Source organism: Ambystoma mexicanum, chromosome 2q (genome assembly GCF_040938575.1).
Source record: "Ambystoma mexicanum isolate Mex_15411 chromosome 2q, UKY_AmexF1_1, whole genome shotgun sequence".
Taxonomy (NCBI): Eukaryota; Metazoa; Chordata; class Amphibia; order Caudata; family Ambystomatidae; genus Ambystoma; species Ambystoma mexicanum.
The window spans coordinates 198,319,456-198,336,035 of record NC_090924.1 but is presented as its reverse complement, the minus strand read 5'-3'; the positions used below and the strand labels follow the sequence as shown (position 1 = coordinate 198,336,035).

At 43.5% G+C, this 16,580-nt stretch overlaps 1 protein-coding gene across 4 annotated transcripts in view; it reads right to left on the bottom strand.

Annotated features, from left to right (window-relative positions):
* Positions 1-16,580, bottom strand: part of MARF1 (meiosis regulator and mRNA stability factor 1) — a 1,350,049-nt gene that overhangs the window by 276,952 nt on the left and 1,056,517 nt on the right. For all 4 annotated transcript variants that reach the window (XM_069647123.1, XM_069647122.1, XM_069647120.1 and 1 more), the window contains exons 19-20: positions 13,794-13,927; positions 2,828-3,030 (exon numbers count right to left, since the gene is read on the bottom strand). In XM_069647123.1, coding sequence (XP_069503224.1) covers positions 2,828-3,030; positions 13,794-13,927 — 337 coding nt within the window. The remainder of the gene's footprint in view (positions 1-2,827; positions 3,031-13,793; positions 13,928-16,580) is intronic.

Below are 16,580 nucleotides of genomic sequence, written 5' to 3'. Positions count from 1 at the left end.
GTAGCTTTGATCTTCCCGGGATGGATTCCTGCCTCTCATTCCTATGCAGGCCAAGTCCGATCTATGAAAGTCTTGTTCTTCCCCGTGTGTCTAAAACCATCAAGGGCCACATGGACACCCTTGCTCATGCTCTGGCCAACTTCCGCAACCATTCCTTCACCTCTGGAACCTTCTCTTCCCCTCCCCTCAAAAAGCACTCTTGTGCACCCTGTACTCAAGAAACCCACATCCGACCCCTCCTATCTGGCTATCGCCCAATCTCTATCACTCTTTTCCTCGGCAAACTCCTTGAAAAGCTGACCATCTTCTAGCTCAATCTTCACACTGATACTGTTGGTTGTCTCCATGATCATCAGTCTGGCTTCAGAGCTGCCAGAAGCATGAAAACTGCTCTCCTGAACATCTGTGAAGACCTGCTCTCCAACCTTGATACTAATATCCCATATATCCTCATCCTACTATATCTTCTGCCTTTCACACGGTCAACCATGTCATCCCGATCAATCGCCTATGTGATAACCTGGGTATCACTGAACAGGCGCAGGCCTGGCTGACCCTCCTTCCTCTCCAATCAACCCTCCAAAGTCCAACTTGGGTCCTTCCTTTCCTCTTTCTCACTCTCAACCTGTGGTGTTCCCCAGGGGTCTAACCTCTCTGCTTGGCTTTTCAGCAATACCTGGCACTGCTCGCCCACTGCAATGCTGCTCTCTGCTCAAACTTTCAGTGCTATGCAGATGACACCCAATTTGTTTTCAGACTCCCCTATGCCACCTCTTCTCCCTTTCTTCACTCCGACTGTATATGCAATCCAGCAGTGGTGCACCGCCAAGGACCTCTGCCTTACTGCAAGTAAAACAATCCTCCTCATTGACACACCTGTACCTTCCTTTCCTGTCAATCTCCAGCCAGCCTCCCTCCCTTGATCCTCTCCATGCTCCCACTTTTAAGGCCAAGAACCTTGGGGTCATCTTCAACTACACACGTTCCTTTTCTCCACACATCTCCGACGTCTCAAGAAAGTCAAATTACCAACAGAGGCATTCTTCCTTTCCTATCCTTTCCCCATAAGCTCACTGTCTCCAGAGCTCAGTTTCGCTCTAGGCTGGACTATTGGAACAGCCTCTTTCAAAATCTGCCTGCAACCACTCTCTGCCCTCTGCAGCTCATCCAGAACAGGACTGTGAGACTTGTACTGGGCCTCAAGCCCTGCGATCATCTCTCCAGCCCCGAAATCTCTTTGTTGGCTCCCAGTGGCTGCAAGAATTAAATTCAAAACCCTTTGCATTGTCCACAAGACTTTCTGGGTCCTGGGTCCACAATACCTTCAACTCTCCCTCCGTAAATAACTTCCTACTCGAGCTCTTCGCTCCTTTAACTCCCTCAGGGTAAGCCGCTTGTCCAAGCAACGAGTTGGGGGTAGAGCTCTTTCCTCCACTGGGGCCTCCCTCTGGAACAGCCTACCTTCCTCTCAAACTTGAGAACCATCTTCAGTTCCGGAAGCTCCTCAAGACCTTCTTTGGTTCTGCCTTCGCTCTTCCTTTCGCCATTTGTCTGCTTTAGCACCAGGCACCTGGTTTACCCTCTGATTTCAGGCCCAGATCCCTGCCCACCCACTCAGACACCTGCACTGCCTCCCGGCAACCGCTGCACTTGGGTCTGTATCTGCTACCCTACAGTAGGCTTCCTGCACTTAGACACACGTTGTCTTCACCTTATTCTTGCACTACCTGTCATTGTTCCATCATGTGTTCTGCACTTTCCACTACTCCCCCGCCCCTTGCACGTTCCCCCCTCCCCTGCACTTGCACTTTCTCAAGGTCACTGGGCCTAGCATGATTGTTGTTTTGTCCTCCCTTGTCTTGTCGCGCTCTGAAACACTTGTGTATGGGTGTGATACAAATAAAATGTATCATAATGTCACAATGGTGGGCCCAACTGCATTAGCATCAGGCCCCACTTGTTAAGACAATCCTGGCTATGCCTCTGCTGAGGTGTACAAATCTGCATTTATAGTTAAATGTCGCCAACTTTTCAATTAACGGTGAGTCTTGAAAAAAACAAAGGACCAAGCCTGGTGTGAATTATGTAGTTCGTGGTTCAAGCATACATCAATTAACACAGACCTACGTGTCAAACATCTAGATCTATAGTGTTACACAAAATGCTCTGACTTCATGCAAAGCATATTTGAACCATCACTTCACATTAGTCCCCTTTCACAAAGGGATAAGTCTAAAGAGTGAAATAGGAGCGTACCAGAATGTCAGTATTGGAATGATCAGAAAATAATGTACATGGTTATTTTAGGTTTTGATAGGGTGCTTTGCTCAGTAAGACACATGTAACTACAACTTCAAGTGATATTGAAGCATTTACATTGTAAAATTTCAAACAAAAGCAGTATCCAATTTTTCTTTAGCAAAAGCAGCTCTTAAAAAAAAAATAAAAAAATAAAGGAAATTGCTTGATTGTAATAACCAAATCCCCTCGCACACCAAATACATCTTTTCCCTCTAGTCACATGCTGGTGTGGCTCTAGCAAATGTGCAGCCAACACCACCCTCACGCCCCCCCAAAGAAGATATACAGACCGAGACACAGAAAGAAAGTGCACAGAGAGGGAGGAATCACACTATACCGACATACCATACAGATGCTCTAGCTAATTTACAAACTAGCATATGACTTTTTTCCTCAATAGGTTACAATAATCCAGCTCAAAAACCAACAACAAATCATGGACTACATGAGGGAAACAAAATCATGCATTTGCCCACAAATGGCCAAGTGTGTTTCTGCACAGTATAAAGTATCTATTATCACTCACTTGTAGTACTTCAGGTATGGCTTCGAAGAGGTCAAGAAGTTTGGTGAATCCATAGTAGGTAAGTTTGCACTGACGCCCAAAGTGATGGTGATAGGAGGGAATAAATTTATTGAAAGGCATCCGGAAATGGGGTTGATGTCGCAGCAAATCCACTACTTCCTTGGCAAACTGTTTTGTTCTTTCTATTTCATCTTGGGTTCGTTCTTTGCATGGAACAAGAAAATAACATGTTATTTTGTGACCGACTACTTTTTACCTAGAACGTTCTCTTAAAATAACACATTAGAGAAACATTACACAAACAATGTATCCCTTTTGATCAAATAGCATTGCGGTGTACAGCAATGAAAATAGCGTGCATAGGGTTGGCAGATATGAGACCAGAATTTCCACCTTAACCCTTTGCCATGAAGCAATATTTTGGATTTGTTCTTCCAGTTGGTTTACCTAGCCTTTCCTGAAAGTCTGCATTGAAGGCATCACCAGGGAAGCTAATATCGATATGGCCCAGAGAAGGCCTATGTCCATAAAATTAAGGTGACCGGGTGACAGCATTTATGAGGTCTGGAGGCTGGCAAAATAATAATTCTAGTAGGGATTAGCCTGCTGTACGCTGGGGGTGTTCCTATACAGAATCCACGTGCAAATACAATACAGATTCCAAAGGCTAGACATGCTGATAAGAGTGAGGAAGGATGTTACTATATATATATATATATATATATATATATATATATATATATATATATATATATATATATATATATATATATATATATATATATATATATATATATATATATATATATATATATATATATATATATATATATATATATATATATATATATATATATATATATATGGTCAGGGCTACCGTCAACCACGAACAGCAAAGCCTGTAATTACTAAAAACAGGCATTATTGGTACACAAACAACCTGGAATGAGATTCAAACCTGTATCCACATCTGAGAAAAAACCTTGAAATAAGTCTTCAAGTTGAATGTTACAACCACCTGCCCTCGCAATTCGGTAGCCAAACATAAAAAAAGAACAAAATTATCCGATTGCCTCTCCAATCTAAACTGGTGGTTAGCATACTTAGGCTTGATGGGACGGTGCAGAAGCACAAAGATGGTTACCCGAACAACAATCTTAAGAAATCTCTGCTGGCCTCTGCATTCTTTCAAGAACTGTTCTAACACCAGTGCTTCATATGGTATATGCAGAGTGTTGGGGAGAATTCTCAGCGATGTGCTAATTCCTCTCTACCTTAGAGACCCCCAGCTCTTTTGCTGAACTTTGGGACTTTGTACTTTTAATTCTATGTGTTTTCTGTGTTTCCCTTGATTTTTGGAGTCTGACAAACTCCATAGGCATCTTTTTACATTGGGACACGCAGCACCTTCAGTGCAGTGGCCCAGGGAAGTGTCTCAGATTTCCCAAAGGTTTAAATACCTTCTCTTGGATAAACTACTGTTGCCAAAGGCAGTAAAGTAAAATTGACTTTACTTACATTTGTAACTTTCTAGACCCAGCACCCACTATCTTACAATAAGGTGCTGGAGGGGTTACTTAGTATCCCCTTTGTCTAGCTTCTCATGTAACATTTTTATGTTACCCTTTCTGTGATTAATGGCTGGTGGCAGTGGTTTACTAACGTTGTGTGTTTTTACAGCAGACTGCGTTCGTTGCTGCAGTAAAGCACCCTTTGGCGCTATTTTTGTCAAAATGGCCCCAGTCTTTTTTCACCATTTCTTTGGGGAAAGGTCCTCCTTGAGATTTACTCTGCGCGCCAAACTAGGGTTGGTCCCTTTGGACGTTTTGTCTTTGGCGGGATTCACGAGTGAAGCTCGCCTCTGGCTCCAGAGTGTCTGGCGGGGGCAGGAAGTGAGGGAGGTGCCCGAAACTGACTGTGCTTAATTCCTTTGGTTTCAGGAATGCACCCAAAGATGATTGAACGGATGGCTGTCCAGCAAGGACAGCCACCCCGCAGTTTGATTGGCAGCTAGGATGGAATGAATGGGAGAAACCTGCATATAAGGCGAGGCTTTTTGGCTTGGAAGGCAGAGTCGACCAATGGACAAAGGAATCCGAAGAAGAACTTGGAAGAGACGCCCGCTGCAACTCCTGGACCGTTGGTTTGCCCGGTGAAGCCCTGCAAGGATGAATTCTCCCCTTGAGCTGGTGGGACCAATCGACTCCAAGTGAACTCGTCTGGACATCCTCTCACAGCTGGCTTTACTTCCTTGCTGCTGTAGGAACCAAAGTGCCAGGGAGAAGAACCCCAGATTCAGAGTGCATCACTTAAACTGGCCAAGAGCTCTAGGAAGCTCCTCCGGACTCCCAGGAAGCCGGACTGACCGAGCCACTTCAACAGTGTGCTGGGCCTCAGATGCAAGGAAAGCCCATCTCAACAGCCAGAAACCGGGTGGTGCCATTTGTAGTAGAAGCGAGAAGCTGAAACACCAAAGTGCCACTTGTTTGGAGATTGCCGGTTGGAGTCGGTGACCTTCCCGTTGCAGGATTCCCCAGAAGTCCTCCCTCTTGTCCACACGACTGAGGCCCAGGAGCACCAGGATCTGCAGAGCTGCACAGGAACATAAGTCATCTGCCACCTTTTTCTTCTAACCCAAGGTACTGTACAGTCTAAGAGAACATACCTTGTGTCTTGTAGCCTTGCTTGCTCTCAGTTGAGACTTGTCTTGGTTGCTCTGTAGAGTTGCTTGCATCGTCTACTACTCGCAAGCATCATAACTTGTGGCCCTACATTGATTCTTCTTTTTCAACAAAGACTTCTAAAACATTGTGCAAGACTTTTACTTACCTACAAGAAGTGTTTCAGCTCACCTAGACTTTTGCCCAATTGACATTGGCCTAGCCTGGCTCCCTGAATGACTCCTCTCCTCTCAGATTGTGTGTTTTGCCTTCCTTCCAGGAAAGGGTTAATTTACTGTGCAGAGTTTTGGGGGGGGGGGGGGGAGGGGGGTGAGGGGGTGGGGTGGGGTTGAAAGGTCAAAAAAGTACTTACCTGCTTGAGAATATTTGTATGATCTCTTGTTTTATTCTAATAACCCTTTTCTTTGACGCTCATCTCAGTATTATTCTAAATGCCAACAGTAAGACATTAATGTCAAGATTGGAATGGTTACACTTAAGTATGTTAATGCGCCCATTTGTTCAATTCCATTTGAGAGGAAAAAAGGACACACGCCTTATGTGTTTAGGTTCACACAGTGTTGGTTTGTATATATTCAATGCCCTTTACTGATGACCCGTGTTGTCCTCGAGTACAGGAAGGCATAGACTGCGATTATCCCATGACTGGATGACAAGACTGCAGATTTGGTGCATCAAAAACACTGGCCCTAATTTGAAAAAGACATTCTATACGTCGAAACACGTGTCATCAGTAAAGGGCATTGAATATATAAAAAACAACTCTGTGTGAACCTAAACACATAAGGTGTGTGTTCTTTTTTCCACTCAAATGGAATTCAACAAATGGGCGCATTAACATACTTAAGTGCAACCATTCCAATCTTGTTCTTTCCAAATGGAGTAGAGGAACCAAGGACTCCATTGTTACCAAAGCTAAAGCGACCTAAAAATCACAGTGAGTGTATTAAAACAGAGGGCGCAGAGTTCTAATAAGTCAGTACCTCGTAATAGGTTCCTCACAACTCCAATAAGATATTAATGTCCACAGTGTCCTAGTATTTAAGTCACCTTAGGGTGTAGGGAGTGTCTGTGGGCCATCCCCAATGGGTATTTGCTCATTTAGAAACTAATTGTGTATTTTGGAGGTATTTGTGTGTTACTGGTATTGTTGCCCCTTCTGAAGAAGGCTTATTCAAACTGACTTAAATACTTGTTTAATCAAGAAACCTTGAGTGCAAGTGTTTATTTGGATACTTGTCACTGTGAATCTCTGTAACTACCCTACTGCTCACATTGACCCTCTTGGGAGGAGCCTGGCTGCTCAACCACACTACCAACCTGCCTAGTACAGACTTCTACCAAAGGTTGGGTTCCTATTACCAAGAGGCTGAGGTTGTTGTAGTGCACCGTAAGGGTACTACCCCAAATCTTTACCCAACACAGAGACTGCCCGTCTACCCTTATGAGACCACCAGTAATCCCTTACCCTGACCACACGGGCACAGTTTAGACAAGCGGTTAGGAAAAAAAATTACACTATGGGACACCCGTTCTTTTTGCTTTTAGACTTGTGTCCTGACTTCCTTTGTCTTTTTGTTCACTCATATAGGGAAACTGATTAGCCCATAAGACTATTAGTACTAAGATACTACGTGTCTCTGAATTTCTTCTATGGTTAAAATTGCACACATCACCTTTAAGTGAAGTGCGGGTAGATACTTTGCATACTCCTACTTTTTCTATAATTGCTTTTTAGTTACTTTCACAATGTGCCAAGGCTGAGCTGGTGGCAGCGGATATTTTTCTATGGCGTTTTACACTTTTTCCTGGGGCACTTTTGAATTTACCGCAAAGAGGTTCTAAAGGCAGCTAGCACCCTAGGATAGCAGTGCCACAAGGATTGTGTTTGTACCTTGGCCATATTGTTCTGTGGTGGTCTTCCTGATTTCTAAGCTGAGGAAATGCCATTCATGGAAAACACTTTCCCGGGGGAAAGCTGCTGCTTTCCAGGCAAACAGCAGTTTGAGTGAGCCTGGATTTAGAGGCTGGCCCAGTAGACATCCAGGTGCCTGAAAGTCTGCAGCTGCAAATAGGTGGTGGCTATCCACAATTGGATAGCCACTGCCTGCCTGAATGTTGCAGATCCTTACCACTGATGGGCTCTGGGGGGAATCCAGCTCGAATCCAAGATAATAGGAGAACACCTGCCGTCCTTCAGCAGATCATTATTGGAGACAAGACCCCTTTGAAGAGCAGACCTGCTGAAAACCGGGAACTCTCCACTTCAGCCATCCAAGATAGTCTTTCAAACATCCTGTTGAAGCCCGGTTCCTTTGCTGACCTCCAGTAGGCCTTCATCCGCGATTCAAACCCTGACCAGTGGCAATACCCAATCCGGAGCCCCACTTGGGGACCCAGCCATTGGAAGCCTTAGGAAGTATCCCGTACAGTCTTATGGGCTGAAACCTTCCTCCTGTGCTACCCTGGTCGGTGTCCAGAGCTCCTACCTAGGACCCTGCAGACCCTCAACATGTGGACCAAGAGGCACCCCCCCCTGTAGTTGCAGCTTTCCAACACCAAGAGGGCCTTGCAGGAGCAGCTTCTTTGTTTCAGCAATGAGGGTCGACTTCTGTTGTTTGATTGCAGTGGGCATGGCGGTTTACAGCCTGCATCAAGTCCGGGGGGGGGGGTCCTCTGAAGTGGTGCAGTGATCTTTTCCTAATCATGCTAGTGTCATCCAGCTGACCAGTGCTAAGAACAGTCTTGCCAGAGTGCAGAACCACCAGCAAGCTGGACCAAAATCCCAAAGCTGAAAGGGACTTCGGCACCGGACACCCCTGGACCACCTCCGATGGAAACAAACCAGTAAATCAGCCCAGTGAATTCAGGAGCCCCAGAAGGAGTCCCTGAGAAAAATCAGAGTACCGAGATTGAGCCAACATAACTCTTTCTACCCTCAAAGCACCTTCATAGGGTTTAAAAGGCATAAAGTCCATCATACCCAACCTCTCTGTTGCCTGTCAAGGATCACCCCCACACCCCTGCCCCAGACTTCACCCAACGTGGAGGGATTTCGCTCCCTCCATCTATCCTCTCTATTTGGCTTTCCTCTTTTCAAAATGTGCCTTAAGGAACAACTTGTTGTGTTCTGATTGAGATGCATCTGAAGTTTAAACATTTTGTTGAACCATTTCTTATGTTCAGCGCTTTGGTGTAAAGCGCTATAAAAATACAATAAATACAACTTTCCTTCATTTGTTCATAACCCTTAAGACACTTACAAACTGCCTGTTGGATTTGCCAATATTTGTTCAGCTTGCTTTATAGGCTCCTGTAAATGGTACAATTGGGACCTGGCACTTGTAGGCACTAGGCCCCATTTCTTCTAGCAAGCAAGGTACTTTTAAATTGTAGGGCCTTATATTCATAAGGCTGTGTATTATGTATTAACTCCTTTATTTCGACATTAGTTCTCAAATGGGTTTACTACGTACCATGCCTTTTTCTTCAGTGGCTATACTATACCACAGTATTCTTTATCTTCACCCTCCTTTGTTGAAAGTAAAACGTTTTGGTGCTGTGTAGGATGCTGTTAAGAAAGATTTCTCTTTACTGAACCTTTCCTTCCATCTTTATGGAACCCTAAACATGTTGCCTTTATTTTTGATGCTGACCTGCTCTTTTTGCAGTACAGTGAAGCCTTAGGCTTCACTGCACAAGCTTTTGCTCATATGTAATGGGGAAACGTACATGTCCTTCAGACTGTCAGTACTGGGAAACCTGGTTTCTCTTAGTCTTGCAACTTTGTTACTACCTTTAGTATCTTATCACACTTGCAGTAATTTATCATTGTACAATGCATTTTACAATGGGGTACATTTTTTCTTTGCCCTAGATTAACAACTCAGAGGATTTTTGATTACTCTAGGTGTGCTAAAAGGGTAAACTGTTGTCAGCAGTGACTTTCACATTTTTGGGACCATTTGTTTTAGCCTTACCACGTGTGGCTACTAACTGTGGCTAGTGCCCAAACATGGCCATGCAACTTGGCTTTTCGCTTGTCCTTTGGCCATCTTGTTCTTTAGCCTTCTTCATGGCCTGAGGCCAGGAAAATCCTTATCAGGACTTCCAGTGCCCGGGAAAGCAGAAGCTTTTGGCAGGCTACTGGAGGGCTGTGTGTGTTTGATGGCAGGATGTCGGTTGGGATGGTTTGGTCCCAATACACAAACTGGTGTCAGTATGGATTCAGTATGTCCGAATACTATGCATGAGTGTTCCCGCCAGTGGTCCTGATTGTATTCCTGGAAGGTTTGGTCATAGGCTAGTGAGGGCAGCTGCTCTTACCTGGTTTTTTTAATAAGAAGGGTACCCCTGCACCTACTCTTTAGAGATCCTGGAGAAACCTGAAAGATCCAAGACTTTCAACCAGCTGTGAGACCTGCGAAGAAACTGGAGAACCATCAGAAGGAGGCCTGGCTACCAACAATTGCTGCTGTCCTTGAGGAACCCTGTCTAGCTGAAGATCTTTAGCAGTCCTGCGAAGGAGCTGCGACCCTGGGAGTGGGGGGATGGGCAGGGGTAACATCCATTCCTAAAGTCTGCTTGGTACCCTACAAAGAAGAGCCTTCAGAAGTGTCCTGGGACCATCCTGTGGCTGACCAGCTCCGTGTTTAGGCTACTGTACTGCCGACGTCACCGTTCCCAGTTTCGACCTGGAACTTAGGGTATCCTGAGCCTGCACTACAGGACTCACCTCTTTCGGACCTGGAACTTTCAGCATCCCAACATCAAGGCGACCTGAGATAGGAGGGAAAGTCTTACCACTGCAGTTCAGTCCCTTTGCATTGACGTGCTGCAGCGACCACCGTCCCAAATTGCTTACCTGACCAAGTCCAGTCCAAGAGGGGTCCTGCATCGAGTTCTGCACATTCTTTATTCGAGAGACCTTGCAAAAGCAAGAGACACCAACAGGAGATCCGCTAGAACCTGCAACCCCTTCGAAACGAGGACTATGGCTAACGGCGGGAAAAGCAAGTTCGGACCTACTTCCAACAACCTGCCAAGTATTGGGAAGAATCGGAGTATGGGGGTAAGTTACAGTGGGGTGCTCGGTCAAAAAACCGAAAACAAAATATCGAATCACCAAAATCCCGAATCCAAAATCTCGAAAAAAAATAATCTCGATTTATTTATTTATATGTATTTGTGGGTTCAGGTAAGTATAAAAAAAGGGTAAAATAAAAAAAAAAAGAAAAAAGGGGGGTTGGGGGGAAACCCCCATTTCGAAATAAAAACGTATTAAAAAAAAATTCGAGATTTTTGTTTTCGATATTTTGTAATTCGGTTTTTTCACTATAAACCTTACAGTGGTTCTTACCTACCCCTAAACTCCCATTATAAGTCTTTGGGCTTATAATAAACTTTATTCTAACTATATTGGCTTTGCCATTGCTTGCGCAAGACTTCTGAAAGTTGGGGCTACTTCTGTTAGCTAGTTTAACTTGTACTTTGACAATTAAAACCCTTCACTGGACCTCAGAGACCCTACCTGCATTTTGTCCTGCCTTATAGATTCTGTGGAACTTTACCTATACTATTGAGCAAAAGGCCCCAGACAATTTAGGGCTGGAATTGTTTAAGTTATGGATCATTCTCTGTGGACCTAAAGTGATACTATAACCTTACATTTCAGGAGTTTGTGATATATATATATATATATATATATATATCTATATATATATGTAATCTATTGTATCTACTGTTGTGTGGCAACTACCTGCCAGTAGTCATTTTTATATAGTGTTTTGGCCAATAAATGAAAATTTTATTTGTATACATCCTGTCGAAGTGTAATCTGTGATTCCCATTGTGGACCCTTTACAAGCTCACCACCTCGGAAGAATTTGGCATAGACCGCCTGTCACTGCTACCTGAACTCGTTTGGCTACAGCTCCCCAGAGTTGTCCCGGTCACAATATAGGTTGGCCTTCTATACATCTGTCCACCAGGCCGTAGTATAGAAAATCAGTCCTAACAGATGCGCACCCCCAAGTGAACGTACATATGCTAGTAGGGTATGTTTAGAGATTATTGCCTGTGATTTTTGAAAAGAGTGGTCCAAGGTCCAAATAAATATAACTGATAGTTTGATATTGAAAGAATGCAGTGACCGCAGAGGCATCCACTACAAGCCCAACCTGGCTCACAGCTTTGCTGACTAGCAAAATACCAACTAGCACTCCACATTAAGCATTAGTTTGGACATCGGTCCACTTTTCCAAATCGGGACCATATTGGTAACCAGACCACACTGGGGCATGAACAGGACAATACACCCCAGACCTCAATCCACTACCCTTCAGAAATCACTGCACCATCACTTGAGAAAGACCCTGAAGGTTGAAACACATGACAGCTTACTTTTCGTAATAAATATAGCCCCAATAAATTGGCTGTAATCTTTTCCTTTTACGAATACGGACATTTATGAATATTTCAGTAACCCAGAGTTCAAGTGAACAGGGCTCAAGCTACTTTTCGCAAGATACAGTTGAGAAATAAACAGTCACTTTCTCACTGGAATCCCATCACATCAGCAGCAGGGTATTTTATCAAGGTATAAGATCAAGCGCAGTGAGCTACCCATTCTAATGCCCCCCAACAACTACTTGTTCAGTAACACTATAGTTTGGCTAGACATTAGTGCCTTTCCCAGCTCCGCAGATTAGGGTGGCCACTGCCATAGGCCCGATTCTGACAATCCATCTTAACACCTATGCTGGCAATGGAGAGAAATATTTTGGAAAACTATTAAAGAATACTATCAATGGGTTGTGTTGATAGCTGGGGTGTGGCCTTGGAGAACTAATGAATAAAGGGGAAACCCTATGTCAAGCTGTAGCAGACAACTACCAGTCCCCGATCACTGTATCAATTTGTTGTAGCCATGAAGGAATATGATGCAGCATTCAAACTGGCTACGGACAGACGGTTTGTTGCCACAAGTCTCAACCCAAGGCAACAGTAGATTGCTGTGTCATGGTCAGCTCATATCTGTGCCATACGCACCTCATTACACAATGCCATGCCAATATTCTTGGCTCACCTGTTTGCTCCCTTGGTGCAACCAAGAGTCTGACACTGCTATATACCTTCATATTTGCAAATCAAAAATGTCCAATTATCCCACAGCAAACTTTCAAACATTAGGCACAACTTAATTAAGGCTGACATGCTGATTGCAAAATTATACCAAACGTTTTCACAAACCACACGCAATTTTATTTTTCCTTGCCTTGTGCAGACTTATTGTTGAAACGCAATACAGGGTTTGAAGAAGAGATATTCTGCATAATTTCACTGGTTTCCTGTCGGGTAGAGTGAGGTATAGAATTGTCTACAGGTGCAACTCAATACCTGCAAAAAAATATTTTCTCGTTCATTGCCTTCAAGAATCTTGTGCCTCAAATAACTCCAACCTCCTAATTCAACACCGTTATCGCCTAGATAAATTTGGAATCACCGGCTTTGAAGTGTGGGCACCCCAGGGATTACCTGCCACTTGTCATTAAATCTTCTGCTTCACAGACCACATTTAAGAAAGCGATCAAGAACCTTTTCTTTAACTCTCTGGATGGTATTTCTTTCTATTACTTTCCTCCCCTCTTGTCTGACTCCACTTTAGTCTGTCCCTTTATGTGCGCTCTGAAGCCTATGGCGTGTAGCGCTCTATAAAAACTAAAAATAAATAAAAGGAACATTCACTGGTTTGAAAATGTACACATCTGCACGCAGACATAGGTTTACCCTTATGAATCAAAGCAATGTTGTAGAATTGGTAAATTAAGGGCAGTAATTAAGATCCGCCATTATGGAAAAAATAAATATTAATTGCCTTCACAGAGGTTAGCAAGATGTCTGCAATGCAGAACCACAGGAACAAATCTCACGAGCCAAATACCTTTGGCTTACATTTCCTTATTAACAGTGGCTACAGTGGAGCAGACAGCGTACATTATAGCTTTAACAAGTCAACTAACATGAGATGCAACGTAAACAAAGGAAACTAAATGCTTTCCATTTCCAAATTTGTCCTGAAGAAATGCAGCCACTAGTGATTTATTTATATCAGGTTTTTTCCTCTCCATGCCACATCAACCAGAGTACTTCAGCAATGGCCACCTGAAAAGTCAGAATTTGAAATGGCAAAACTACACATGCAACCATGGTATAATAGCAGCTATGGGAGCAAGCAAACTGCATTAACAAATGTTTAATATGGATGGATAAATGCATCTTCATACCTCTTTTTGGGATGGAAATAACCATTTCATTGTCTTGCTGAGAGACACAGATGGTAGAATCTGGAATTTCCGATACAATATCAATTAATTCACATACACCATACTCGGTCACATCCCAGTCTCTCGAGAAACACCTATAAATGAACAAAAAAAACATCCGGGGCATTGAAATATGGATAGCATACCCAACAATGAATACCACATTTGAACGTTTTCAAAACACATTCTTATATCATAGCGCAACACATCACCCAACGATACCTAGATATTAATTGCTATGCAAGATTGTCATAAAATGTCAATCTTCCTGTCCTGTGTCAACCACATAACTTTTTGCTTGGACGTGGTAATTATTTTTCCTTGTCCCTAGGTGAAGGGGAATCTTTTACTTGTGTCTTCTTCTGCTGTCCTAGACAGGAAAGACCCTGGTTGAAGTTTAGTCTTCGGCAGGAATCCTTTGGATTCCCAGCAGAGGATGAAGAGTGTCTGAGAAGGCAGTAAGCGAGGCAGGAATCTAAACCTCTGCAGCTCTTTGTCTTTCACCTTGCCTGAAAGGAACCAGTTCCCACTGGGGGGGCTGGCTGTCCTGACTGGACAGCCAGACTTCCCCTTTCTGTGAACTGAAGGGAGAGTTGGCAGAAGTTGTGCTGTAGTTCCAGAGAAATAATCTGATCCTGAAAGCTGCTGACAAGTCGACCATTGGAAGCAAATCCGAAGAGGAAGCTAAAGAAACAATGGCTGTAACCTTTTCCAGTGACCCGAGAGCCTGCTGTGTAACTGCAGCCTGATGTAACCCTTTCTTCCAAATGACCTAGGGACCCTGAATGCAACGGCTCCTACCCAGAGGCTGGTGAGATCGACTAATCTTCAGAAAACCTGCAAAAACTAGCCATACCTCAACAGGCTGTGACCTTACTGGGCTGAAAAATGGCAATACCGGGGACCTCGAGCCTGAGTGCAGTGCATGGTAATGCAAACTTCAATTTTGTCCGAAACATTGGTGGACTCCTGAGAGACAATTTGAAACCCTGAGGTCCATTCAACAGAATGCAGGACCTAGAGAGCGATGCAAATCCGACCAGCAATATTTCGGCATTTTTCTGGCTCCTGTAAAAAGGCGCTGAATACACTGAATACGGTGAGAGGCTGTTAATCCTTTTTTGGATGCCTCCCCGTTGAGGACTGCCGCTAGTTTTCCTTCAGCGTCCATTTCTTAATTATCAAGACCAAGCACTGGATCCTGTGCTGCTGCATCCTGAAGGCATCCACACAGAAGCTCTTTTCTGCGGATGTACTGTGTTGGCTGGGGTAATACTTATCATAAGTCTTGTGTGAACCCTGTGAAACACTTGTGTATAGGCACGTTATAAATGTCATATCATATGAGGCGGAGTGGGTGAGTGGTGGGGTTGGGAGTTTACCCATACCATTCGCCCAGGCCTAGGGCTGGAACACAAATAGGCAGTTGTCTGTGAAGTTCCTAACCACTTTGTCTGGAGAAAAATCCTCTGGAACTCTGACTTTCCTGCAACTGAACCCTATCCTGACCTTGCTAGAGCTGGCTCCTAGACCATCCTCTTCTGCCGCTGAGAAAACTCATGCTCAATGATTAGGGAAGGATTTTTATGAGACAGTTTCGGTCTTGAAATATATAACAGGTGTTAAAGGTACCTACCTCTAAATGAGCTGAGTAAATGAGCTGAGTACATTTGGTTCTCTAATAGAAGTTAGAAAGTGTCTAAAAGTTAATACGTCACTTTAAGTTGCTTGTTGCTACTTTAAAAAGTATAGACGTTAACTTACTAGATTGGAATTGTTTCATATTCTAAAAAGTAATATTGTTGATTGAATTTTATAATTTCTAAAGTGAATGAGTGTAAAAGCTCCCCAATAGGATTTACCCACCTTGAACTACCTTGTGTCCTTCTAAATGTATGTTATTGGGTTTTTTTGTTTTCCCTAACATTAACAGTATTGGAGTTAATACTCATCTTTGAGTTGCTTGTAACCCCTTTTAAAAGTATATGGGTATCTACTGACAGCGTTATGGGACTTTTCCTAAAGTCCACTTGAGGTAACACTTCATAAACCCATCCCTTGGCAGACAGGTGCCCAACTCTTAGTATAGGTCTGTACTACTCTAGGAACCTTGGTAGGCTGGCAGCACAGTAAGGGCTCATCATAGGAGGAAGATGTGAGCTGTAAGTATACTGAACCCATTAAGTACAATAGTCCTAGAAAGACTTGCATATAAAGTTATATTAAAATATACATTATATTTACACAAAAAAGGTAGATGAATACTTCGTTCACTCAACCGACACACAGGAATTCTTAATACCTTTCAATGGTAGTTTCTCGTGGTACAATTGTTAGAGTTTGAGACGAATGACAGTTCTACCGCATTGTCAGCACTACAGCGAGTTAGAGAGTTTCATCATTTTTATGCTTCATGCCCTTTCTTAGTGAGACCCCCCACACTTTCTGCTGGACTTCTGGGCCTTTCTCTTTCTAGCCTGAGGGAGTAGAGTCTTTTCCACTCTTTGATTCTTAAGGGTTCTGTCTTTTGGAACTCTGTTCTCCATTTTACCTTTTCTATGGAGTCTACTTTACTCCATATCTCTTAAAGCATCTCTTCTTTACTTTTGCAGCACACAGCTCCTTATGGGCAGTGTTGTTGGGAACCCTTTGGGTTGTCCTTTGTTTATTTTCTTTATCCTAGAGTAACTGCAGTTCTTAAGGATAGAGAGATACTTTGCATCTCTCCTAAAACGTTATGCCCTAAGA